General features: G+C 41.7%; 1 protein-coding gene across 4 annotated transcripts in view; it reads left to right on the forward strand.

The window, feature by feature from the left end:
* Positions 1 to 27407, forward strand: part of PCDH15 (protocadherin related 15) — a 323439-nt gene that overhangs the window by 209595 nt on the left and 86437 nt on the right. For all 4 annotated transcript variants that reach the window (XM_086752822.1, XM_086752821.1, XM_086752820.1 and 1 more), the window contains 3 exons: positions 4442 to 4747; positions 6454 to 6678; positions 21301 to 21417. In XM_086752822.1, the coding sequence (XP_086608948.1) occupies positions 4442 to 4747; positions 6454 to 6678; positions 21301 to 21417 (648 nt within the window). The remainder of the gene's footprint in view (positions 1 to 4441; positions 4748 to 6453; positions 6679 to 21300; positions 21418 to 27407) is intronic.

Raw genomic sequence — 27407 nt, forward strand, 5'->3', positions numbered from 1 at the left:
GTGGGTGACCGGAAGCTTTTGGGGTGGATAGGGATCGTGAGGGACTTCTGTCCTTGAAGAAGGCCTGAAGGAAATGGTAGTCTGCAGGAAGTTGGGTTGGGGGCAGAGCGGTCCCCAAGAAGTGTTTCAGCCTGCGGCTTTGATGAGGGGATAGCTGTCATGTTTGCCTCTGCTTTGTAGGCAAGGATGACTAACAACAGCCTGCCTTATTTTGCTGGTTTCCAGCTCCAGCAGTCCAAACGTGAACCCTCAGTTACCCAGCTTACATCCTGTGGTGAGCAAGAGCTGTAGATATTAGTAGGAGATTTCTTTTGAAAAGAATGATAATGATATAATTAATATTGTTGACATTTAAGCAGTTGTCATTATATTTCCGAGTTAATGAGCCTTCAAGAGATATTTTAGTAATTCAGATCCCCCAGAGTTGTATTTTCAAGCTGTTTGAGACAGAGGAAGATAGTTTGTTACTCCGGAACACCATTGGTTTATATTCATGAGGTTTTCTCAGTAATGTTGAAGGATAGTCGGTAATGCAAATTCAAATTTACCATAACACATAAAGGCTATTACCTTGTACATTATATTATCTCCGGTAAATGTGGGATGTATTTTCTGGGAACTAAAGTAATGATTCATTTATATTCCTGGGTTTCCAGGTTTGTTTTGTCACGCAGTACTTGATAAGTTAGCCCCGTGAGAGATGGAAATGAGAGTAGACATTTAGATCTGAGGAGTTACTAGAATAACAGTAGTGGTTACCGGAGACTCTTCAGAGGAACATGTTTTCCTAATTCTGAGTAAACAAAATGAGATGGGAGAGGTAGAAATGTGCATCTCGTCTTTCTGCATCTCTTGCAGCACTGGCAAGAGGAGCCAGTCAGCAGGGGATTGTTTTCTTTTCCAAGTCTAATTTAGACTCCTGCCGATGCTCTTGTTTTAAAGAAAATGAATTACCTTAGGCCTATGTAAAGCAGGCTCCTCTGTCCTGACAAAATCGCTTTTGGTTAGGCCACGTTGACTGAAGTGAATTTATGAGCTCTTCAGCTGTGTGACAGCGGTGTAGTATATTTGCCTAACAGGCTGCTGGAACCAGTCTCAGTAAGAATGGAGGAAAACCTCTGCGCACACAGAGAATGGTTCCAAATTTTTCTTTCACCCACACCAGCAAAATCAGCTTAGTTTCCTGTCCAAATTTACCAAGTGTGTTGCATGCGATTGCATCAGGCATCGGAACGTGTTGGCAGTGATAAGTTCAAGCTGGACTTTCTGAAAGCCCAGCTCCTCCTTGTGCAGACCTCCTCCTCCTCCACTCTGTTCTGTTTGAGGCTTGTCATACACACATGCGAGCTTGTACCTGTTGGTGACAGAGTGCAAGGATGAAATTGGGATGACTTAGAGTCATCCATATTGATAGAAAGCGACAGTTGTGAACAGGTAGTGACCGTGCTGCCAGCGAGTCCTTCAAGGACCTTGCCCTGGAGCTGCTTGCCTACTGGCTCCGAGAGGCTCCCTGGAATGATTTTCATATGGAAAGAGTTAATTTTGTATACCCTTGAGATAGGATTTTTTTTTTTTTTTTTAGAAAACAGATTAAACTCTTTTTCTTTCATATCCATAAAGAGTACATTATCTCTTTTCAAGTTTATAGTGATAAAATGTTAATTAATGGAGATCTCAAACTGTAAAAGCAATGTAATTTGGTAAAATAAGAGCATTTTCTTAAAGCTTTTTTCATGATAAAATCTTTAAAAACACGCACTTCAATTTTAAACGTATATAGATGTCTACAGATTGCTGGGGGCTGCAGCGGGGCTGAAGGGTCTCTGTGAGGAGAGGCCAGACGCAGCCGGTTCCAGCTGGCTCTAGCCACCCCAGGGCAGGGCCCAGCCCCTCGGCGACTCTGGCCGTGCCTCCGGGAAGGAGAATTAAGGAAGGGGAGAACTCCTTGGACACAGAGGAGCTTTGGGTGCTGGAGCAGAGTCCCCTGCAGTTGGTGGGGAAGTCGCAGTGGGGCAGGGAAAGGCTGTCAGGGGATGTAAAGCCCCTCTGCTGTGCGATGTGGGACTCTGGCCTGGAGAAGGCAGCCCCTGGCACCACAGAAGACATTTTGGCCTTCCCAAGTCTCTCAGGGATGCAAAACCATCTGTATGTAGGTTGGACAGTGCTTGTACAACTGTAACTTCTCAGCTTTGCCCTTCTCCACAGCGGCGGTGCTCTGCATAGTGTCCATCTAAGATGGCCAACACAAACGGGGTGGTGGCTTTGTAAACAGGCCGCAGTTGTCTCCAGCGTAACACCACAGAGCAGGGAGTTTGAAGCAAAGCTGGTTTGTTGTTTTTTTTTCTTTTATCTAGTAGATAATCAGAGAAGTCCTATGGTAGAATTTTTAGTGGACAAAGTGCAGCAAACTTTTGTTTGTCCCGTTTGATGGTTCAGTCAGAACAGCCATCTGAAATGTGAATTTGCCCCGTGCTGTTGGGACTAAGATATGTGAAAATGCAGAGAGCTAATGCTTCTCTTCACGTGTCTTTGGTTGACTTGTCATCAGTGTTACAACTGGTTTAATTGGATTTAATAGTGATGATTAGCCTGCTACTCTGCGTGGGAACGGATCAGTCCTGCAGAATGTGGAAAAGCTGTTTATGCCCAAGGATGTACACAAATGAGTTTACAGCATACATAAACATGTTTTTAGGAACCAGATTGCAAAGCTTGCCATATATTTGAAAATAAATTCAATTTACCTTCCTAAAAAATCAAGTTTTCTATTAAAAAACATTCTTCCAAATTAATCTTAAATAAAAGTGTTACCTGATTTATTCTCACAGTTTCCAGTGGTAGTAGTATTTCAGATACTGTTAGGTGGGGCGTTTGCATTCTTTTGTTGTTATTTGGATTTTAACTCTGGTGGTTCAGCATGAATTTAATTGCTGTAATGTGATTTTGGCTTAAATTAGAGGCTGAGTATAAGGACTGACCTCACTCGTTGGAGATCTGTGTCTGTGAAGTTGAATCTTGCTGTTCGTATCTTATCCAGAAGCTCTGCAACTTAGATTTCCTATACTTTGCTTTTCTTTCAGTGGAGCTAAATGTCTGTTACTGTATACTTTAATCGTTTCCCCTTGACTGGTTTTCTGATGGTTTTCCAGTATGTCATCTAGGAGGTCTTTCTGGCCCAAATCAGTTACTTCTGCGGAGGAAATGGAATTGATTCTAAACTAAGCAAATGAACCAGATGTTGAAAGATGTCGATTAAAAGGATGTGTTATCCGTAGGCTGGTCATTATGAAGTTGTAGCCATTACTGCTTACGGCATTGATGTAGTGCAGGGGGAAAGCACAGTGAAATTTTTCTTATTAACAATTTTAATTAACTTCTAATTGATTTCTAGGAAGATAAATGGTTTCATTACAATGTCTTACAACGGACACCTTTGCTGGAATTAAGTATTCATGGAACCTTCCTGACAATTGTTCTGATAACAAAACCTGAAAATACCTTATGATCTTCCCAGATGTCTGTAGTCTCATTTATGAAGTCAAATAAATGAAAATACCTTGCTCACAGAATGCCCTTTGTTTGATTTACATAACCTTCTTCATCATGCCATAATTGAGTTAAGAGGAGGAAAAGCAACAATATAGTCAGCATTCAGATTATATTGAGAGCCTGGTAGCTGTAGAAAAAACGTGAATTTTGTCCATCTCTGTAAGGGCAGTTATGTAATAGCAAGAATTATTTGACTGATACTGAAATTTGAGACTTAGTTCAGTATGTGAGAGCGAAGATATCAGTCGAACAAAATCTGAACAGTTTTCTGTTGCAATCATCTGCCTCTTCTGAGTGTAGATAAGGATGAAATGCTATGCATTTCGGTTTGAAGAACGTAATAAACTGTAGACAGTTCTTCAGAGAGCAACGATTAAAATATCACAGAACGAACATGGTAAGTGGAAAGAAAATTTCACACTATTGTGTCCGTTCTGCTGACTGCATCCATCTTTTGTCTAAATACGTACTCCGTAATGGTTTGGGCAGCCTAAATCAGTGTAAAACAAAAATTCCCCTCAGACACCTCCTAACCCTGAAGGTACTCCAGCATTAGAAGTATCTTAGGGCTTGACTTTAAAAGCATCTAGTTTGTCTTCTGCTTAGGTGCACAGTTGTGCAAGGCTGAGCGACTAAATGTGTGTTCTCCTGAAGTCCACTTGGGACCTACTTTCTGTCAGTGTAAATGAAGAGATTTGTTTCTGTGGGGTATCTTACCTTCAGCAAAATACTGGAGGGAGGCAAGCTACTGAAAACAAGAAATGCTGAATACCCACACAAGCATTAGTACTCTGTAGAATATTACCCTGCCTTACCTTGTTACTCCCATGTAGGTAGGTCCCTTGTATTTAAAACGTGCATTAAAACGTGGTTCTTTTTTCTCTTTCTTCAGGCTACGGACCCAGATGCCGGTGTTAACGGTCAAGTTCATTACAGTTTGGCAAACTTCAACAATCTTTTCCGGATCACATCAAACGGAAGCATTTATACAGCGGTTAAACTGAACAGAGAAGTAAGGGACTATTATGAACTTATTGTTGAAGCAACAGACGGAGCCGTGGACCCCCGCCGTTCAACTCTGACTTTAGCAATCAAGGTGCTGGATATTGATGACAACAGCCCAGTTTTCACTAATGCTTCCTACACCGTCTGCGTGCCAGAAAATCTACCACCAGGCACTGTCTTCCTGCAGATAGAGGTAAGGAAGCATTAGAGAGTGAAGAAGACATTTTGTAAATGTTCTGCCATACTAAGCATGTTCTTATTTAACTTGTCAGTGAGACTGCAGAAAGAGATTACAGAACTGGAGTGGGGGAAGTTATGACAGTTAACAGACTGGGAAAGGCGTGACCGTTAGACAGGTACATAAAAATACTTAGAAGCTGAAGTTCATTTGGAAATAAGAATCATAGAATGGTTAGGGTTAGAAGGGACCTTCAAAGCCCATCCAGTCCAACCCCCCTGCAAGGAGCAGGGACATCCCCAACCAGATCAGGTTGCTCACAGCCCCGGCCAACCTGGCCTTGAGTGTTTCCAGGGATGGGGCATCCACCACCTCTCTGGGCAACCTGTTCCACTGTTCTATAACTCGCATTGTAAAAACTTTTTTCCTAATTTCCAATCTAAATCTACCCCCCTCTATTTTAAAACCATTACTCCTTGTCCTATTGCAACAGGCCCTATTGAACAGCCTCTCCCCATCTTTCTTGTAGGCCCCCTTGAGGTACTGGAAGACCGCTATCAGGTCTCCCCGGAGCCTCCTCTTCTCCAGGCTGAACAGCCCCAGCTCTCTCAGCCTGTCCTCATAAGAGAGGTGCTCCAGCCCTCTGATCATCTTTGTGGCCCTCCTCTGGACCTTCTCCAACTGGTCCATGTCCTTCTTGTGTTGGGGGCTCCAGAACTGGACACAGTACTCCAGGTGGGGTCTCACCAGGGCAGAGCAGAGGGGGAGAATCACCTCCCTTGACCTCGATAAGAGCAAATATTAAAAAAACCCAAACAAACAACAAAACCTAAGTTGTCATATGTCTCATCATATTGCTTCTACCTGTTCACAGTAGGAAAAGAGAGCTTTGCCTCGACTGATGTAGCCACTTAAGTCAAACCTAGGTGTCTAACCTCACATTATAGTTAATGGAGATAAACAGTAGCTTCCAGAAGCAGTTCATCCAGTACAAAGATCATCATCTAAGATAGCTGGAGTGCAGCGGGCACCTGCAGGCGTTGTCTTCTCTTCACTGACTATGAAAGATACTCAGACAAGTGAGAGTTAATTGTTCACGGATGAGCTAGATCTCTAAAGACAACTGAGATTCACTTCCCGTAAGCGGTCTGTATATCCTGCTGGTGTTTTGGTCAGCATCCTTTAATGAGAAGAATCTGTCCTGAGACGGTTTCAACAAGAATGGTTTTCACTGAACCTGACGGCGAATAAATCTGATGTCAAATTACAGCTAAAGCAATCACATAGTTCTCCTTATGCTGATGAAAATTAGTATTCTTTGTCTAAATACTGGTATGAAATAAAAACATCCGTGCTGCCGTTCAGGGTGAGATGAAACGTCTGCTTAGCCCAGCATCCTCTCGCTGGCAGTGGCCAATAGCAGATGCCCAGGGAAGAGAACAAGAACAGACTGAGCTTCTGGTGACTCTTGCCCAGAATATTAGGCTGCTTTCATGTGGCAGGTGTCTCTGGATTTTATAACCTTAAGTGGGTTTGTCTTCCTTGTGTTTGTGCAGTAGTAGTAATTCCATCCAATGCTATTAGCATAATGCAATAAAACAAAGTTGTTTGCAGTAGTTTGTTTTTTTCTGTTCTTTAAATCTAGGAGGGATTTTTTTTGTGAAAATGGATTTTGTTTGGTTTTAACTCTGTTGGGTTTTTTTCTGTATGGCACGCTCTAGGCAAAGGATGTTGATCTTGGTTCTGATGTTAACTATCGAATACGGACCCAGGAAGCACTGCAGTATTTTGCACTCAACAAGTACACAGGCGAGTTATCGCTTCTGAAGTCCTTGGATTATGAATCATTCTCTGACACAGAAGCAACCTTCACCTTTCTTGTGGAAGCCTTCGATAGCAAGGGCACTATGCCTCCTGGTCTCGCTACGGTCACAGTGAGAGTAAAGGTAAGAGGAATAGCTTGTCAGTTGATGGCATCCTCTCCTGTTTGTTACAAAATACTTCGTCAGCCCTTACGGGTGTCCTTATGAAACACCAGAGCACACTAGCAGTCTGTCTGCTTTTCTTCTTTTTCACGTGTGTATGAAGCTACTGCCTTTTTCTGACAGCAACTTGTTCAGTTAAACATGCACTTCATAACAACTATAATGACTTTGCTATATGCAATTAGGTAGTTAAATCTTGGCTTACAGATTTATGAAGTACAAGAATACCTGACACACATAAAAACACTCAGTCCTTTAGAATCCCTGAAAGGTTGAAATAAGTACCTAATGGAATTGTTTGCAGAAATGACACCATCACGTTTCAGTTAAGGCTCTCATAAATTGTAATTTTATGAACCATTTGGGTGTACTAAGTGCTGATGTGGCACAACACATTCTATATTTCAGATTCTGCTGCTTGAAAATACAGAGCTGCAAAGGAGCAGGCTTATGTAGTGGTCTTGCACAATGCATTGTTTTTATGCAGCGAGTAGTTACAGGATCACCTCTGGGTTTCAGTTATCTCACCAATAATATGGGGATAATAGTATTCTGTTTGGTAACGATCCACAAATGAAAAGCGTTTGTAGCCGAAACGCCTGGGACTTACCCATTTTAATTTGCTTGATGTCTTCGCGTCCAAGGGGAGAAGAGGATATTTCAGATGCTCTAAATCATGCCGCCTTGCGATCATAAAGGTGCAGTTCTGGGGCCGGTCAGTCGAGTCCTTTTGTGCAGTTGCTTCATTTTTGTGGACTTTGTCAGTGAAGAACTGTGAGCTGTGGGAGAGAAGAGAGTTTAATTACTCGTATTTTATCCAAGAAGCAAAAACTGTAGCAGGAACAAAAGCATAGCTCACAAATGTGAACTTCTTATCTGGCAACGTCAGTTTAAATGTACGTCTGCGGAAAGTATTTAGCATATGTGAATCAGTCTGGGGTTAAGCTCACTGTGTATCTGCAGATGCTATGAATTGCCACATGATTTTGAGTAATTCTGTTTGCCAGTCTCTACTGAGCTCAGAATTATTTTAGGGACAGAAAATGTCTCCGATTATTAGCTCTGATGATAATGTAGGAGGGCTTCTACAATACCTTACTGTCTCTGCAAAATTTTGCAGACTGAGATGCAGATCACCTGTTTCCTAATAGTCTGCACTCTCCCCCAGCAGTTTCCAAGTCAATCAAAGGAAAACATAGCTTTTGACATGGTTCCCTGAGCATTTTCTGTTACAATTTTAAGGAGGAAGTTACTCAAACCTCTTTTTCATTTTCCTAAAATAAACTTTCACAGCACAGTGAATTTTTGAAATAATTAAATGTTTAGGTTTGGGTCTGTTTGTTGGCTTTTTTAAAGGTATTTGTTTTCAAATAGGAATGTATTCAGAGAAAAGTCAACGACTGCATCACAGGGCTGACCCAGCTGCGTGATTGTGCGTTTGTATTGTATTCATCAGCAACAGGGTGCAGGGGAGCAATGCAGTTCAACTGAAGTGAGTATTGTTATACTCAGTCACAGGCCAGCTTTCGCAACAGATTAGTGGACAGAATTAAATACTATATATATTGCCCAGATGATGCTTCTGTTCCGGCCTTGAGTGACAGGTAGACCAGTGGTTTTTTGAGTGGCAGTTGAGAGAATGGGGGAAGGCTTGTGGAAGAAACATTTTTAATGTCTTATTTGGTTGGGCAGATGTCATAAATGGGTTATATGTCAGATGGTAGAAACTTAGAGCCTTGGTCATAAGAGATGTCTGGAATAGAAAGAATGGTTTCATTTGAGCTTATAGATGAACCTTCCGGATACAAAATTTAGTGGTAGAGGGCAGGAAGGGTGGAGGTTGAAATCAGAGCCTTGTGCTACCCCTGTGTGAAATGAGAAGGATCCACAAGAGGACACTTTGAATGTGAAAGAATAGATACAGTTTACACAGATCTACAAGAGGACACCTTGATTCAAGAGACAGAGCAGCAGGAGTGGGGCTCAGGGTCTCGGAAGCCAAGTGAGGGCAAGTTGAAGAGCAGACCTCAGCTGTGAAAATAAATACAGAAGTAAAAAGTGCATTGCAATGTAGTTGGTGTTTGTTCTTAATGGAAAAGACTGATATTCCCCCTTGTTCTGAAGGGGGAGAGCTGACGTGCTTTTGCTGCGGGTGAGAAGTCCTGAGCAGCGCAGAGAGGGCAAGGCACTGAAGTTCCTTTGAGGACAGAGACAGTGTACGCTTTGCCAACACGGCCACCATCAGCACGTCCCAGCAAGCTGAGCGGGGGAACGGATTTCTGCCCAGCAGCTCAGTTGACAGGGCACAGAATCTGGCCCTGGGACTGGAATACATGATGGTATAGCTGACACGTGGTATGTAGCGGTCTAGAGGCTGCTGCACAGCGTACTGCCTGATGCCAGGCCAGGCTGTTGTTCCTCTGCAATCTTAACTGCGGTCCGAGCTGCTGCTTTAGGGCGTAGCTGAATAGACTCCTGCTGAGCGTGCTCATTGTTTCGTTGGAGTCATTTACAATTTTTTGTTGACCAGTTAAGATGTCTGCACAGGGAGTGGAAGGGGTTCTAAAACTCACAATTTCTGCCAGACCATCTGCCACATCAGAGCCTGCATTCAGGGGCAGGGTGCTTCTGCCTGAGGATGAACATCCCTCTGCCGTGGCTCCGGAGGAGTTGTTCCCTCCCTCTCAGCCTATTTTTCACTCCTGCTCTGGGAACAGGAACTGGATATGTCTGTTTCTTCTTACTGGGAAACGTGCTTTCGCTTTATTTAGAAAATGCTATTAGAGTAATTATTTTAATACAGTGTTTGTGACCCCAAATAGGAAATAAACCAAGTGCAGATACACTGTAGGCCCTAACATAACAGTTGTGCAGGCTGCAGAAAACCAGAAGCAAGCATTAAGGCAATAATTAACCAAGTATGGACATCTGATGGTGCCATCTATCTTTTATGGGGTGTAAAACTGAGTGAGCAGCAGTGCAGTGTGCCCATAATCACACTGACCTGTGCAGCTAGGAGGAGGGTGATACACACAGTGATGTTCTTAGGCTCTTGCTTTCAGCCTTTGGCATGACAAGTTACAAATAGTTTGTATTAACCTTCCCTGAACTTGATCAGAACACAGATTGCGTAGCAAAACACTCACTGCAGAAAAAAAATAACTTAATCCCTTACCTTCCTGTCAGTATTGAAACACGTTATTGGCCTCTGCTGCAGCCAGGTGCCCTTTGCGCTGTATGGGCCTCTCACGTCTCCGTCATTGGAGAAGGCCAAAGGTAAATTAATGAGTTGTTGAATCCTTTCTAGTATCACTGAGGAGGAATAGTTTGTGGCATTGATTTTTTTCCTGCCAGAAAGATGCACACCACCTCAGACAGACTGAGATGTTTCTTTTTTCCCCAGTTCTCAGACTCCTCTTGCTGCTTTCATAACTTTTCACCTTAACCTGAAAGTAGTAATGAGTCGTCTTGTCTTGGGATGGCGTGGGAGGTGGCACAAGTCTTCATCCAGAAAAACTGATTATTGTAATCTGATCTGTAATCAAGAACATAAAACTTTTTATTTCATCTGGGGTTTTTTAATGTATATGTAGTTATACAGGTCAGACATAGCAAATTTTGTCAGTATTGAAAATGTAGATTAATGGATAAAAACATTAGCAACTCCAAGGAATAATTTGTGTGCTATTTTCAGTGGTTTGCCACTGTCGAGGCGTAATTTCTCTCACCACAAGAATGTCAAATTTGCATTCACTCAGTGTCTGAGAGGGCTGAATTGTTTGCTAAGAGTGCCTGTAGTGCGTATTGCAGTACGCACAAGCGTCCTCATGACAGAAATGTTTCCCATTCCTGTTCACATGGTGTGCTTATTATTAGAATTCAGCTTTTGGAAACAATTACTGTGGTAATAGAGCTTCTCACCAGAAACAGGACTAACCCTTTTCCAGTTTATATTGCTATTAAATGAGTGATGTGTTCCTAAATATATAGTATAAGAATTTCTGTATCATGGGGCCTGTAAGGTAGTTGCATATTTTATACTGTGTCCTCCTGTTATTATTATTGCCAGCATTATTTTTGTATTACTTTGTCTCATTCTTGTTTTTTATAATTGCCTTTTCTCCTCATTCTGTGTTAAGGGATTGGTTTTCTTTTTAGTTTTTCAAGGAGGGTATGTAGTGCAATGAAGTCATTATCTCTGGCCGACGATTCCAAGCGATAGAGCCAGAAGAATGAATAAAACAAGTCTGTCTGTTTCTAGCAATGCCATATTGCGAGACTGCCAACCAGATATTTCATATTATTCCTGCTGTGCCTTAATCCCAGTGGACTGTTAGAAACACTTTTCCAGATTTAGTAAAACTGACTATAGCAGTGAACATCAATGAACATACTGCTATCACCGGAGAGTGCACAAACTGCAACTGTTAAACTGCTTTTTCAAGAGAAGTATGCCATGGAGAAGTTAGAAGTCATCATGTGCTTTAGATCGTGCATTATATTCATTGATTAGTGCTTATTGTGGGGCTGAATTTGAATTTTTCATAGTCACTATTCTGAGTTTTCTTTTCCTGGGGAATTCTGCATAAAAGAAACAAACCAACCACTCCAGAATGTGTAACAGCTAAATCTTTATCTCTGGCATGTCTGCTCTGAACGCTCCTTCAGCAACACAACCATTCTTGCGGCCCTTCGTGTTCAGGTTGGAAGGAAATGGCATTGTAATGGTGCCGTAGCGGTGCAGAGCTCCCACCTGCTTCCACGAGAAAGCTCTCTATCTTTCTCTAACAACCAAAACCTTGAATCAGCACGAGGAGAAATACATTTTGTTTGCTTTTCTAGAGTGGGAGGGTTAGAAGAAGCTGCTTGGTTGTGCATGAATCACCCTCTCAAACCAAACAATTGTAGCCAGCAGTGAAGCAAAGGAAATAAAGGTGTGTTGGAGAAAGTGTGCAAGAACCCAGCATCTGCAACAGCTGGAATAAAATGTTACAGCTCACAGAGCACGTGAGACTGAGCAGACACTGTACTGCTGCAGAGTGCTGGGGAGTGAGTGGCTTCAGTCCCTGTAAAATGCTTAAATTACCATGAGGAGAGAATGGGAGAAGAGGGATCCACAGGTTGCCATTACAGAGAGGGGAGGATGACATTCTGGTTCAAACCCTGCTCCACCAGATGATGAAATGGCCACGCGTATGTGTAGCTGCCACTGCTTTCTCTTCCTGCAGGCATTTACTAGAAAGTCACTCAAGTCTTGTTTCTCGTGAGCAGTAGTACGTCATTCCTTCACTATGGTGGGATTTCATGTTATGGTGAGATTTAATTACAGTAGTAATGAAGATTTTCTGCCAGAAATTATACAGGTAATGAAGGATACATGGAAGGTGAAAGAGATCAGTGAATCAGTTCAGGTCAAACGCATGCCATCAGTTTCTAATATTTCTAAAATGAAATTTAAGTTAGGTTTTTTTCAATAAAGTTACATCCATGAAGTTAATCCTTCCTTTGTAACATGTAGTGAAAACTGTTTCCCTTTTAAAGGGTAACAGAGCAGGCAGCGCAGCAGCAGCAGCACATAAAGGTTAAAAAAAAATGAGCTGTGTTGCCTCCAAAATGCGACAGCTTATTTATCTTTTTTCTAGTGGCATTAATGGAATAGCAGGCATGGTGTTGGACTACAGTGCCAGTAAACAGATTTATTTGTTAGTTTATTTACTTCAGTCTCAACTTACCTGTTCAATCATCTGCTAGTCATTTATTGCGTCATATATACCACTATAAATATTATCCCTTAATTTATATTATGAGCTACTTTAGGTCTTGCTGAGCACTAAATATGAAAAAGAGGCAGTAACACCGTGTTAACCAGCCCCTATTTTGTACAGCTACCAACAAAGAACCTGGGTACAGAGGCGCTGCACCCAATTACAAAACAAAATTCAAAGTGCTGCTTCATACAGTTTGTCATGTTATCTTGTCAGCATGATCACAAAGATTTTGAACGTGCTGCTCAGTTACTCAGCGTTGCTTGGTTCTGTGACCTGTCCTTCTAAATTAGTCACTGCGGTTGGTGCGTAAACCTAAAAGATATTTCAAATACTTGTGGCAAAGCTAGGAGTAGTTTTCAAGTAGTTGCTTACTTAAGTGGACGTAATGTAAATGTAAAAATGGAACAATACCGTGGCAAATGAAAACGCAGGCTCACAAAGGAAGGTTTGCTTGGAAACTGCGTTGTGTGTCTTGGAGGATGAACATACTGGTGCGAAGTATGAACCTTGAAGGAGAATATCTGTAAGGGTTGTATGTGTTTATTGCAAGAGGCCAAGAAATCACTTAAGGAATGGGAAGGAACTTCAGGTTGTAGGTGCTCCAGTATCTGGTGAAGCTGGGTATTTCTAGATTAAGCCGTGTAAGGAGTTCACTTCCCCCCACCCCGAAAGCTGCATTTTTCATGAGTCTAAAATTTGAAGGCACTCCTTTGCATACATAGGTTGAAGTGGAAATAATCACAGTACATTTTCTATCGCATATATGATTACTGATAATAAACTGAACTTGTTATTGCATTTGTACCAGAAACAGTTTTGAGGCTAAGAATCAATGAGATAAGTTATTTTTCCCTATTACTTCTACCATATGCATTAGGAAGTATAAATTGTCCAGAGCTTACGTTCTTTGTATAAATTACAGGAACTGACTGATGAAATGAAAGCATGAATGACAGAGGAAATAAAATTCAAAATGTCTTAATAGAATTATTTTACCTTAATGACTGCAAGCCATTGTACAGTTACTCATTACGAATCCCTTTGCAATCAATTTGAAAGGCTAGATCTACCTGGGTGTGTAATATTCTCTATCTGCAAACCTCTCTTCAGAATTATCTGGGTAAATTACAACAAATCACTCAAGCTAATAATACCAGTCTTTGAGCTGAGGGATGAGAGCTTGCTTGAAATCTTAAGAAACTGGTTATTATCCCAGTTCTAGATAGAGCATTAACTGCCTACAGGAGTCCTTTAGGGGGTTGTTAGTGGTTATGAAAGCCCGGAAAATCGTGTTGTATCCACTCAGCTTGCATCAGTGTTTGCTCAGTGAAAGAGTAGATATAGCTTACATGACTGCATGAAAAAAAAATATAAATATATATATATATATATATATATATCCTAATCAACTCTTGGCTCAAAGGCGAGATCTGTGCTTGTATTTTCCTGTAGCGATGTCTGTGGTATGGTAGACATTTAAGGGAAGAGGAAGAGAAAAGATGATCTTCTAGTGAAGGGATTGCAGTTGAATAACATTTGGGTTTTCTTTCAGAAAAAATAAACTCATCTGTAAGAGAATGGTTTTCTGAAGTCCCAGCTCAAATTTTCAGTTGTTTCAATGCTGAGTCTGCGGCTCCAAATCCAGAGGCCTTGTTTCAGAAGAGCTTTAAAATGTATTTTTAGACTACAATGCAATTTAAGATCACTATGACGTGAAAGCGTATGAAATTTGCATTTTTATATCTAATATTAAATTTTTACATTTGCACTGTTCTGAATAAGGTTGGTTAGCACCATATTGAAGGCTTTGGAAACGCGTTAAGTTTAATAATAGAAATGCAGTCAAATGAGGATCTGCAGAAATGGAGAAATTACAGAAAGAACTGGGGACACTGGATGGCTATTACCAGTTAGCGTGGACCAGAGAGATGGATGGTAAGGAAGTATGGCACTTACAAATGCCGTAGCTGAACTGTACTGATGGTGGAAAAGATCTCCTCCTGTGCCAACGTCAGTGGGCACCATGCTGGAGAGGTTTCTTCCCAGTGATAACCTCTAGTTGGCATTTCCTTTAAGGCTAAGCAGAGCTTCCAGACTCCCTTGCAAGGCATAGTTGCATCAAAATGAAAGCTTGCAAAGCCCCAGACATGGCGAGGACATGAGTGCGTTGTGTTTCACGGGTATAGTAGAGGAATATTAAATATGGCCTTGCAAGTCCCCAAACAGAAAGAAATATTATTGAACACTTGGAGTCGGCTCAGATGGGAAGCCACCGGCTCTGGTAATGTGCACGTAGACTTGGAGTGGCAGCTGTTCAAAACAAAATGACAGCAGAAGATCACAGCTACGTATCTGTCGTTGTTGAAAAAGCTCGGTGAAAATTTCAGTGTGACATATGCTGTGCTTCGAAGTAAACCTTTTTACTTCCTCCCTTTGTGGGATTATATTATGTATATTCAACATTAGTGGAAGGAGGGATCACTTTAAAAATATTTCTTTTTTTCCCTCTTTATTACACTTGTGATAAAAACCAGCAGACTGCAAAAGGAGCTGTAAATGCCTAACAGGCATTTATTAGCTCAGATGGTGTTCAGTCACACTGTCTTTTATAGCAGGGGAATGTTTATTTCCACTTAGATATAGTTAACTAGAAACCTTGGCATCAGGAGGTGTAATCAAAGAGCACAGTCCTGAAGTGGCAGGAAAAACACATGGATGTGCTTACAAATGCTTTGTGAAGCTGTTTGCAGAGCAAGAAAATTATTTTGGTGGTCTTTGACAGGAATCTGTCCTTCTGGAACTGTTCAGCAGATTACTAATTAGATTTTGCTGCCATGGAATTACAGCTATTTAAGTAAATAATCAATGCTTGATTATAATTAGGTCACAATCTAAAAAAAAAAAACCCAGGAATTAATAAATCAGACTGATTTTATAAGCTCCAAAAAATCCTAAACTTGGACGACTAGGTGTAAAAAGGTATAACCCTGGTTTCCTGAGAAGGAAACGGTGAGAGGGCAGGAGACGCTGATTTTTGTGGGTGCTGGGGGGGAGAGCCTTGGCTCCCGTGTGGTAGCGCTGCCCTCTGGTGCCCTGCGGGGTCCGGGCAGCGGTTCTCCGGGCGCGGGAACAGCCTTCCCTTTCTGGGATAAAAGGGTGGCTGCACAAATCACTGCGCCTGAGGTAGGCATGTATACATGAATATATGTACATACATGTAAATATACATATAAAATACATTGGAGTGTCAGCTGGAGCTGCTTCTGTTTGTGTGGAGGTAGCTGATGAAAAATTCACTTTTTACTCTTTATTTTTCTCTTACAAAACAGGATTTCTACCAAAACACATATTAAAAAAAAATATTCTTTAAAATGCCTTCAGGTCATTGGTAATATTCAAGTCAGACGAGTCCGTGACTCATTATAACGTTGCGTTTTATTAATTGAAACATGGCAACAGTCATGAACTGGGGCTGCAGTTCACTGGAGTGAGAAGGGGCCACATCCTGAGCTCATCCCAACTGCCTTGTTCTCAGCAACCAACAAAAAGAAGCTGTAATCCCAGTGAACCTGAGCAGGATTTTCCAAATATCCCGGCACTGCCATAGCAACTCCTGGTGCCGTTGTCCTTCCCAGGCTTTGCTGCTCAGGGCATGTTTTTGAAGTGTAGGATTTTATTTTCATATACACATCTTGATGCTTTGGGAAGCAGACCTGCAGGATCCACTGCGAAGTTGGAGAGGAACACTGGGACCGTTCTGCTTTGTGACAAAGGCTGTCGTAATTCCTGGAGACTCCAGGATCCAGGAGCCGCCCAGGCGGCTGAGGTAGGGCAGCCTCTGCGGATCTGTGGTGTCCGTGCTGCGCTGCACAGGCAGGACGCCCTGAGCTGTATGCACTGCGGATGAAGGGGTGGAGATGGTGCGAGGAAGAAGGCAAACGTTTGAATCCAAGCTGTGTGTTTCCCAGATTGGTGAATGAGGAGGAAGAGGGGATTATTTCCCCCAGATAGTAAATGCTTAGTGGACTCAGTGGACTTACAAGTATTAAAGGTTTCTTGGTGTCCCCATAAATCAAAAATATATTAATGTCTCTGAACTGCCTGTAAGTTTACAAGTTAATTTTATGCTGGGGATGTTGTACTGCATTTTTCTTCTGCTCTAGTTGTGTATTGTCCTCCCACGTCCAGTGGTCACCACCTGTCTGGGAGCACCTGGTTTAGTATTAGTACATTACAGCTAGTGACTGTCTTAATGATTTTTAAATTATATATTGATTTGCTCCTTAATGCCTTTCCTCCCCCGCGCTTTGCTTCTCGTCATTGGCGTTCCTAGATAAACTATCTTAGTTGACCAACAGTTTTGTTCAGCGTTTTCATAATCTTTGCAGACAGGTCGAGATCTGTTTCCTACAAACCTTTTGCTAAATAACAGCCCTTTAAATCTTGTGAATGAGATGTGTCTTGTTCCAAAGATAAGGCAGCTGGTCGTGAAGTAGGATCGTTCACGTGCTAAGGATGACATCTTGAGTTAACAAAGGAGTTAACAGGAAATCTCTTAATACATCTTCATTTGCTTTTGAAGGTACTAATGTGGATTCTTAAGAACAATATTTGAGCATCTCTCCCATATGGTGCTTCCTTCGTGCTTGGTTCTTAATCTTTGTGCAAGGGAAAGATGTAAGGATGTGTCCCGTTCTGCTCTTATGTGCTGCCCAGTTGTGAGCAGTGTGAAACAAAACCAAACAAAAAGTGGTAGATAGGGAGAAAGCTTTGGGGGTTTTACACTTTGACTTTCATTCTGTTTTGTAAACAAAGATGTATAAAAATGTAACAAATCTACAGGTAGATGAGCAGTGACACACAGGCTGGTTTATATTTATATATAAATATGTGGCTGCCATTACCTTACTGTCATAATATTTATCCCAAGTATTTTAAAGTGAGATATGTAGAGAATTCATTACATATATTTTCCATTTCCATATTTTTGTGTGTGTCTGATATTTAATAGCAGCCTGCGTTTGTGTGACTGAAGCGATGAACTGTAAAGAGTTGTAAGATGCTGCAGTTTGGCCACAACAGCATGCATAGGATTATGCCGCAGATTTAAAAGGTGGTTACGCTACTTCTTACTATCGCTCTGTGGAAGTAGTTACTACCCTATTCCTAAGCAGTGGTTAGGGATTGCGCTCGTATTGCCGCATGCGTTTCTGTGCAGAGTCAGGTTTGGTGGTGTTTTAAGCAGAAGCCATTGGGTATTCAGTAATCTTCAGTTATTTAGCTGTACAAAAACATGTCTATGTCTGGTCTCCAGTAATAACAGAAGCCCAGTACTTTCTCCAAATGTTATCTTTTTGCCTGAAGTTCCTCTGTGGGAAAACCGGAAAACTGTATCTCTGCATCTGTCAGGGAGTGCTGAACACTAGTCACTGTTAAGTTCACTTCGATGAAGAAAATTGGATTGGAGACCTTGACTACAGGGGCACAGGTTTTTGGAGTGAGACGGGATCTATCTTGCCCAAGATAGATCTTGACCTCTGGAGCTATTCACAGAAAATACAGAGTGTGCTTACTGTCTGCGCTCTAACAAAATCAGATCTGGACCGCATTCTGTCCTTGGTGGTGGTGCTTTTTGCCAGAAGATCAATAGTTTCTTTTTGTGACCTTTTTGGTACCTTTACGTGCCCATGATATGTAAAGAGAAATTATACCAGGGAAAGGAGATGGTAATGTATGAGTTTTTCCAACGTGTCTCTAACAAAAATCTCTACTTACTCTATCAGGAATTGCCCAGAAGAGTCATTTCTTCCTACGGCCTCTGACCCAAGACTCTTACTAGAATAAAGAAAGCATTACAACCAAGAAAAGCCCATTTCCATGTCATCCGCATGTTTTGCGATGAGCACGTGGGACTCGATCGCTTGCTGCAATGACAGTCTTGCTCTCCGAAGCGCGCTTACTGCAGCTACATAATGAGGAGGCCTGTGGTGATTCTTATGGGGAACTTTTATTTTGATAAAAGTGGGAACATTTAAGCTTGAACTCTGCTATATAAAAAATAGTGGCTGCTTTAGGGTTCAGCGAGAGATGAAGCAGGACGAAAAGCACATGGAGTTTTCTGTCTAGTCCTGACTGAAACATTTGGTGCCGATTTGGTCAGCTCAGCTAAAGTTTATGAGGCACAATCGCATATAAAGCTTGTCTTAGAGGAAAAGTAAGTTAGAGAGGCAGAAGGCTTTCTGTCCTGCTTTATGCTCTGCTTTGTGTTCCTGTGTATTTTGCACTGATCCATGTGTCTTGAAAAACAGGGGCATTGAGTGGGTTGACCTAGTTATTTTCTATAGCAGAGGATGTAGTGTGTCATCTTTAAACAGGATTACACTTTCCAAAACCTTAAGTCACTGATCTTTGGTCGCTAAGGTCACACAAAGGCATTCGAAAGATAGCAAAAACATCACACAGTGATGCTCCCCACCCTGAAGTGAGCAAACAGCAGAGCAAGATCTCTTCCTGCTGCGCCAAAGGAAAAAGACCAGAGATGGCTGCGGGTTTGCGAGTGCACAGAGTAAGTTAATAAATATGGACAAAAGGCTGGCTTGTTCCGGAAACTTCACCTCCTTCATGGAGGTGATCCTGAGCATCCAGATCGTGGGAAGGAGAAGCTGCCAAAAAAATGTGTGGTATTGGGTCCTTACCCCAGATGGAAACTCCCTAGGACAGGTGGTGTCTCCTGAGTATACACAGTTTGTAAAAGTTGTATTCCGCTGGGAAATTTTCAGGGTCTACAAACCAAAACAGTTTCTGATTTACACAGTTGTAAGTGTTGCATCACATTTCTCCTATCATACTGGAGAATATTTTTAATACTCCATCCCTAAATGCCTGGGTTTTCTGTACTCATAGCTGCTTTATGTCTGCTTCAAATAAAGTAATTCCCTGTCTTCTCTTTGAGCTAGAACGACTGTGAATGGGTCTTACAGTGTGAGACTACTGTATGACGTCGGTTTCCACAGCGATATATTGCTCCAGAGTGGAGTTTCTGGGAGCAGAATGGAAAAAAAAAGCTAGCTTATTTTACAAACACCATGTCACTTTGAGGAGTTGTGAGAAAGAAGATTGCTTATGTAAAATAGTCTTGGGTATTAAATTCTCAGATGAATTAAATTATGTTCTTGCAAACAAGTCAAGAAATTGAAATTATAAGATTCAAGATTCAATGCCTGTAGTTCCATGCAAAAATGCTAATCTGTTTGAATTTGAATGTTTTTCCAAAATGTTGTCATTTGAACGCTCTCCTAGTTTCAGTTGCCTAGTATTTGCTTTTTGATGATCCGGTTGTCTCTTTGAAAATCTGAAAATCAGAGAAAAAGCATTTCCAGTGCCTTGAAGACTGGAATTGCAGACCTTGCAGCAGAGCATAATGTATTAATTATTCAAGGATTTACTACGTGGACTCGTCACTTTTTTTTTTGTCTGAATGTTTATTATACCGTAGCTTCCTCTGATGAGGTACGGGGGAATGTTTTAAATTATGGTGTAACACAGCAAGCAAGCCAGTATCAGCGTATGGCATTTGCAGCTTGAAGAGTTGTGACAACAGGGAGAAGCATCATTGTGTAAACCTTGAGTAGCTGTGTGTGTGAGTTACCTAAGAGATGGGGGCACCTGTACTCCCCCAGAGCTCAGGCTTCTTTAAGGGGAAAAAAGTCTGCTCTTCATTTGTGGATCGGTAAAGTCACTGTGTGTGCTGAAGGCATATGATGCTGCTTATTTGTTCTGCGGAAAACACAGAAAATCTAATCTACGTTGTCTATATGTGCGCAAAAACAATGGAAATAGCAGTATGCAAAAATGAATAAATCTGTTCTCAATAGGATTCAAGCTAGGGAGGTGGCTCTACAGAGAAAAAATGGAAATCAGTTTTATTAGTAGAATAAAGGTTGTGATTCCAAGATATACATTTAATTCTTTTTAAAGGAACATACAGATAAATTTTCTGGAACTCACTGTGAGATAATTTTGACCAAAAAATATTTTCTGGCAGCTTATGACAGGCAGAATGATGGACTTTTTAATAACCACTGATGCTAGCTGAGTTTCTGAATGTTCGCGGCTCCTGATGCATGGGACAGCACGTCACTGGCTGCTGCGCCTGCCTCAGCGCCAGCTTGCACAGTCCGACACAGCCTGCTCTTTGGGTGAGGCTGCGTCTTTCGTGCAAGGAGGTACCCGTGAACGTATATACGCACATATAGCCGTGCACGCGTAGATGTGAAAGTGTACGTGTGCGCATATACTACATCATCAATGAAACTGGGGTTAGAGCAAGCCTTTGAAGCTTCTTTTGGACAACGTACATGGCAGAACACTATCTTAGGCTCTCATGAGGGGTTGATACTCCTCTGACATTATATTTTCCCTTCGCTTATTGCCTATTGCAGGCAACAAACGCTGTCAAGCAACAGCGGTGCATTCATTTTAGAAAATGAGCAAAGCTGTGTTGCGACCCGCTGCTTGAGAAGCAGGTGTCATGGAAATTTCTGCTTTGTGTACTTGTGAGACCCTGTTTCTCTGCAGAACTTCCTTCTGTTGGTCCATCTCACATGAGTGGTTTTTTTGAAGCTTTGGCAGCTTCCCCTTGTGTGCTAGTTTTGTGCGGTGGTAATGGAATTGGGAGCGGAGAGAGCCCGTGAATGGCAAACAGGCTTCCTAATGAGGAAGGGGTGATGGGGTAGAGATTGAAAAAAAAAAGATTGTCAATGCATCTCTAATGTTGTCTGAACTTCAGAACTAAACTCTTAATTCTGTTTTGCAGGATATGAATGATTACTCGCCAGTATTTAGCAAAAAGCTCTACAGGGGAATGGTTGCTCCTGATGCAGTCAAGGGCACTGTTATCACTACCGTTTCAGCTGAGGATCAAGATCCTCCGGTAAGCAAAAAGGTTCTATTAATACTCTACACCCAAGAGGGGAAAAAATCTTTAACCCTCATAAGTGACCTAACTCTCTCAACAACAAAGGTGATTATTACGAGTTTCACAGAGCAGTAACTCATACATTTTTCATGTCAGCCTGTCCTTTGTCGTTCTGGACAGAGCCTGCATTTACAATGATTGTTCCTGGGGTTGGCAAATCAATGGTACAGCTCCTTTCTGTCAGGAAGGGTTTTGGAAGGCGCTTTATCCAACTTCACAGTGTAGGTGAATAAGAGGAACAGGCAGGAAGGGAAGCTGTGCCTGTCTTTGGTGCAGCTTAAAGAGGAAACAAAGCACAACTTTGTAAGATTGTTGCTTTCTTGATTTTGCGGTCATTGTGCGTTTCCAGTGTGAGACATCACAGGACCCACGTGGAACCGTATAGCTCACCAGCCAGCCCTGTTGGGTATGCAGTGTTTGAACAGAGTGCGCCTGTTTGGGGGATAACATTTATTTCTGCCACTGGCTTTTATCTCTGTTCTCTGCTGAAGCACTTGATTGACAGAACTGGGCACATATTTTTGACTTGCTAGGTATTCTGAAGGGTAATAGCAATTTTTGTAATCAGAGGTTGATGAACCTCGGTGACCAGATGATACACTGAGGACAATAAAAGCCAAAGATGTTCTGCCAGCCAGATTTAATTTTTAATTGGTAATGTTTGGCATATTAAGGAGAATAATCCTGAGGGAGAAGAGTTCAGAGAGAATGTGTACGCACATTGAAAGCTGGTGGCAATGCTTTGACACAAATCACCTGTAGCTTAGCTAAATATGCTACGTAGTGATTTGTGTCCCACCCAAGGACAGAAATGCTAAAGCAGTGTTTCTGCAAGGACAGTCCTGCTGTCCCCCTTCTAAAAAGCCTTAATACTCAAAGGTAAGTAAATTCCCTGCAGGTGGTACATACCAGTGGGATATTACTGAACGTGGGGGCATTTAATGGGGTTTATAACAGCTGAAGATCTGGACTATTATTTGTTTAAAGTAAATGAAAGACAGTAGTATCATCAAGTAGGTAATGAATAGCGATAATCAATTAATAGTGCTGCAGAGTATTTAAGGAATGGGGCAGCAAAGGACATAGGTGTTATTTGAGCAGTAAACAAAAGAAATGGAGAGAGGTGTTCCTTGAGGGCTAGTCTGGGGCAATTTGGAGGGGAGTAGAAGAGGTGCTGGCGCCTGATTTTGAGCGCTCTGCTTGCAGAACGGAGCTCGAGGTGTGTGTTAAGCGCCTTCCATAGAGCACAGGCACTTTAGAATAAGATCGCAATCAGCCAACATGTTAATCACAAACCTGTTTAAAGGAAAGCAGAATAAGTCAGTACGTGTACGTGTTAGACTGATCAGCAGTGGCAAGTAGGAATTTCTAGTGTCTTGCTTTAGAGATGCTTTTAAAAATGCATAGCCTGGGATGGTTCTCCTCGTGGCAGGCACCTACAGTCTCCTTTAAAGACACGTCTGGGTGTAGGCTTTTAGTGTGCAGCAGGAGAAGGATGATGTACTGCCTGCTCTCCCGTCTTTGCGTCTTGTTATATTAATCTTGCTAAGAAAAGCCACCAACTTTAGCTCTATTTCCATATAAAATATCTTAAATACCAGGAAAGAGGCTGGCCAGAGTTCCTGACAAACTCGAGGCATACCTGCAGGTGTGTAGAAGTCTTTCAAGCCCAGAAGTTGCCATAAAGGTAGCAAACAGCAGCACCTGTGAGGATCAGGGACATGCAAGATTAACTGGGCCTGTACCCACATCACCTGCTCCTTTTCTGGACTGGAACTGTTACACCTAAGCAAGGGGATATCTCTAGTTGCATTGTAGAAGTCTAAAAATGTAAAACTGCCTGCTGTAGCCCTTCAGAGAGCTTTGTAAGTGTTCATATTTTTGTGGCCTACCTACACTCTTGCTCTGGCTGCCCTTTTGCTCTGTGGAAGCCTAGTGCTTTTGTCTGACCTCCCTCGCTGTTCCCTGGGGCACACCAGGCCTGGCTTTTCACTATCGTCTTAGTCACTGTTTGTCCTGGCTCTGGCTGGGGTCCAGTTAACATTCACTGGACCTGGTGCTACCCCTGGCTGGGGACACAGCTGGGACAGGTTACTAATTAGCCAACAGCTGGGGTAAGTTTACCCAAATTGGCCCAAGGGCTGTTCCACCCCATGGGACACCGTGCTCAGGATATCGGTGAGGATGGTGCTGAGGGGAGGCTCCTGCTATCTGGGAGGAAACTGGGCATCGGGATCTGCTGTGAGGTATTGTACTATATTTGTTTTCCATCTCTGTTTTGGTTTTTTCTGTTATTTTTCTTACATTATTATTTTCTTTAAATTTCATCTCAACCCATAAGTTTTGCCACCTTTTGTTTACCAGTTCTCCTCCCAGTCCCAGTGGAGGGTGGTGGGAGCAAGAGACTGCGTAGCTTGGTCCTGAGCTCGGCTAAACTACGCCACTGTTTAAAACAGAGATTTGCAGAGGAGAGTAGGCTCGACTGCTCAGATCTCATAGTTATTTGCTGGAAAACAATTTTAAGACTATTTGATTCTACTCTGTGAATGACTTTTACTATCACGTTTCCTGGATGTCTTACTCTTCCATATGTTAGGCGCAATAATCTGGGGATTGCGGAGTGGAAACTGAGATCCAAGCGGGCAGAGGTTCTGGGTGGCATTAGAAGCCTGCAAGGGTTACGCTTGCTCTCTGTATTGCACAGAGGTATCAGCTTGTTTTGCTAGCGTTTCTTCCGGAATAAAACACTGTGCTACTGGAGTACCATCGCCATGTTCGTAAATCTTGCCTTCACATAAATGGGTCTGAATCGCACTCAGCATTTCAGGGAGTTCAACAGATGCTGCTGAGCCGGAGAAGATTCTCTGGAATGACTTGGGAAGCATGGAGGTAGGCAACACCGTTTTCCTTCAAGAGCTCTCCGCCTCAGCAGTTAGCAGTAAATAATTCAAGAGGAAACACTCTGCCCCTAGCACGAGTGGAGTCACTTCAGAGTGATTTGCCAGTGGGGAAAACTGGCTGTGCGTGACTTCTGAAACTGTGATTTTTATTTTATTTTTTTTTTTAATTGACACAGTGCAAATCTAAAGTATGAAGTTCATTAGTCACAGTCTTATGGCCCTCTCTCTGCCCCTTGCACAAGTGTGTGTTTGTTCCTAGCAGGTTTGTCACACTGACCATTGCGAAAAGTCTGCAGAAAAAGATGGTAAGGATCAGTGAAATGGGGCGAGAAGATGAATTTCTGTTCTGTGGATATTTTGACATAAATGGGTTAGTAAGGATAAAGGAAAAAAAATAATTATTCATTGGTGCTAGAGAATGACTTCTAAATTGGTTTTTGTGCAGCTTTTATTTAATAGTATCTGTTGCCTTGCAGCAAGATGTTTTTGTCTTGGTATAGTATTTACCCATTCTGATATAAGCTCTGTTTATAATCCCTGGATTTAATGTGTCTGAATTTTAAAGAATAAAATCTCACCGAGATAGTGGAGGAAACAAAATGGTTCAGAAACTGAATAACATATATTCAGAACATATATATATATATATTTAATCATGTGGAATCAGCATTTCCTAATGCAAAATTACTTCACTTTTTCATTTTAAAAAGCCCGGATCCTTCTGAAGTCCCTCGTTTTCTAACATTTCTATCACCGTCACCTGAACAGATACATAGAGAAGCTGGACATGGGCAGGCTTGTGTGTTGTTACGTACGGTGGGGGATAATGGCCATCTCTAGGTGGTGTCAGAATGGCAGAATAAAAACCTGACTAAAGTGCTAATGTCTCCCAGATTCCTTTATTGTGATTTCCTCGTGTATTTCTATGGATTTATTTTATATGATATGGAGTGTTTTGTATTTGGAAGACGTAGGGATTGCTTCTATGGAGAAGTGGATGCACATGCATGAGCGAGAAATCAAAATCACTGAATGTGGGATCCTGTTTATTACCATCGTAACAGGCATAAATGCTTATGACAGTAATTGTGAGATAATGTTCTTCAAAATCAACTGTTGCGTTTCTTTGGGTTTATGAAGACTTAAAAATGAAGCTACCCTTAGGCATTTAGCAAATACAACAGCCGTAGAAGTTAGCCAGCTGTGGAGGAAATCTTTTAAAGCAGTTTTGGAAGGTTGGTGTTTTAGCTCAAACTAATGGCTGATAGCTTTTCCTTTTAAAATAAAAAAGTAGACAGATAAAACTCTCAAGCATAAATGCCTGTGCCTCTTTTTCTGACTGAGGCAAACTGTTTAGATGTTTTGCGCTACTGGCAAATCTGTGTTTATTTGGAGCTGGCTTTGACATTAAGTGGCGTCACAAAGTGTTTGATATGAATTCACCAGAAATTGTTTTAGAAAGAGCACAACCTGTTCTCTGTTCTGCAAGAGCACCTTCGTCTAAATTTGCCTTAAGGGAAACAATATTCTTGGTTATCGTCATCAATATTCTAGTTGTTTGGTTTGGGTCTTTCAACCTGGTGCAGTCTTATCTGCGCAGCACTAATACATTTATTTTATCAGTTCAGGAAAAGAAATAGATATCAATTACAAAAGTAATTGTGACTTTTAAATATGCCTGACTATCAGTGCAGGTCTAATAAGAGCCTAACTAATTTGAAGTATCCAAGCTTGAATTTTTGTGGTGTTGTTTTCCAAGTAACGTAGAGTATTCCCCTGTCAGTATTAAACTCAACCCAGAATAAAAGTCAAGCTAGATTTTTTTTAATCCTCTGCAATAAAAGCTTTTCAGACCTAATCAGCTCAGAGAGTGCCCGCTGTCTTCAAATCCCAGCTTTGCTCTGTGTTCTCAAATTAATATGGATGGTATGAGAATCCAAATGGAAATGCTCGGCACCTGCATGTGATTTCTCTGCACATAAGGCAGACTTGAATTTTCCAGCAGAAAGAGCGGGTTTGGGTTAGGAAGGAGGTGTCAGTGTCAGTGGACCATCCTCAGCCTGTTCCTCCTTTGAGCTGCTGGACGAGGGTATCGTGGTGTTGCCCTGTTGTTCCCCATAGTCCCTCAACAGCGAAGGTGACAGCAGCAGTGATGGGCATGTAAGCGGTACAAAAAAAATTCCTACCACTGAAGTCAACCTTAATAAACCTTTTTACCTACTGCGTTGCTTTTTCACTCTGGAAGTGCTCGTTCAGTGCCATTCCTGGGAAAGGATCATGTGGCTTTTGACTTCTACAGGACAAGTCATAAATACAAATGCAAGCATTAAATGGTCAGTGGGTACAAAAAGTAACGTAAGTGAAACATGAGAAGTTGGAAGAGACTTGTGGCATAGATTTACACTAGCAGTGTGTTTCCAAAGTGATCTAGAAACTTCTAGCGTATAGATACGGAAGTGCCAGAGTGACTGTGATAAGCTTCCAAAACCAAGCAGCCACAAGGAGTAGGGGTGAGCTTTTGCTCTTAAATGAAGTACTGTTTGATTAATTTATTGAAGACGTGCATTAAGCGTTATCTTGTGGTTTTTCTCTAAAAAACTCCCCCCGTCAGATCTCCATGCAGTAAATTATTTGCAACTCAATGTAGCTTACATGTATTTGTGTGACCGAATGAATGGCTGAGTCAGGATGAAGATGTGTAATTTTCTTAATTTAACTGTAGAAACTTGATGGCTGAAACATTAAGCCATCATTAGAATGCAACTGTCAATAATAGGATTATTTGGTTGAAAACATCCATGGATTTCTGGTTACTATTAACAGTAATTTAAACCAGAAATTATCTACGCTAGATTGAAATGCTCCCAAGTAGGTATTTCTTTGTTTCTGGTTTGACTTGTGGATTTCAACATGGTCAAAAAAAATCGTGGCCTGAAGGCATAAGAGGTCTCTGATAGTTATTCCTTCAGGTCCTTACTGAAATGTCAATTAAAACATAGAAATCAGTGCTTTTCACAAAAGGCCAGAGCAGGATTTGAAGGGCTG

The sequence above is a fragment of the Chlamydotis macqueenii genome, chromosome 7 (genome assembly GCF_036417535.1).
Source record: "Chlamydotis macqueenii isolate bChlMac1 chromosome 7, bChlMac1.mat, whole genome shotgun sequence".
NCBI lineage: Eukaryota > Metazoa > Chordata > Aves > Otidiformes > Otididae > Chlamydotis > Chlamydotis macqueenii.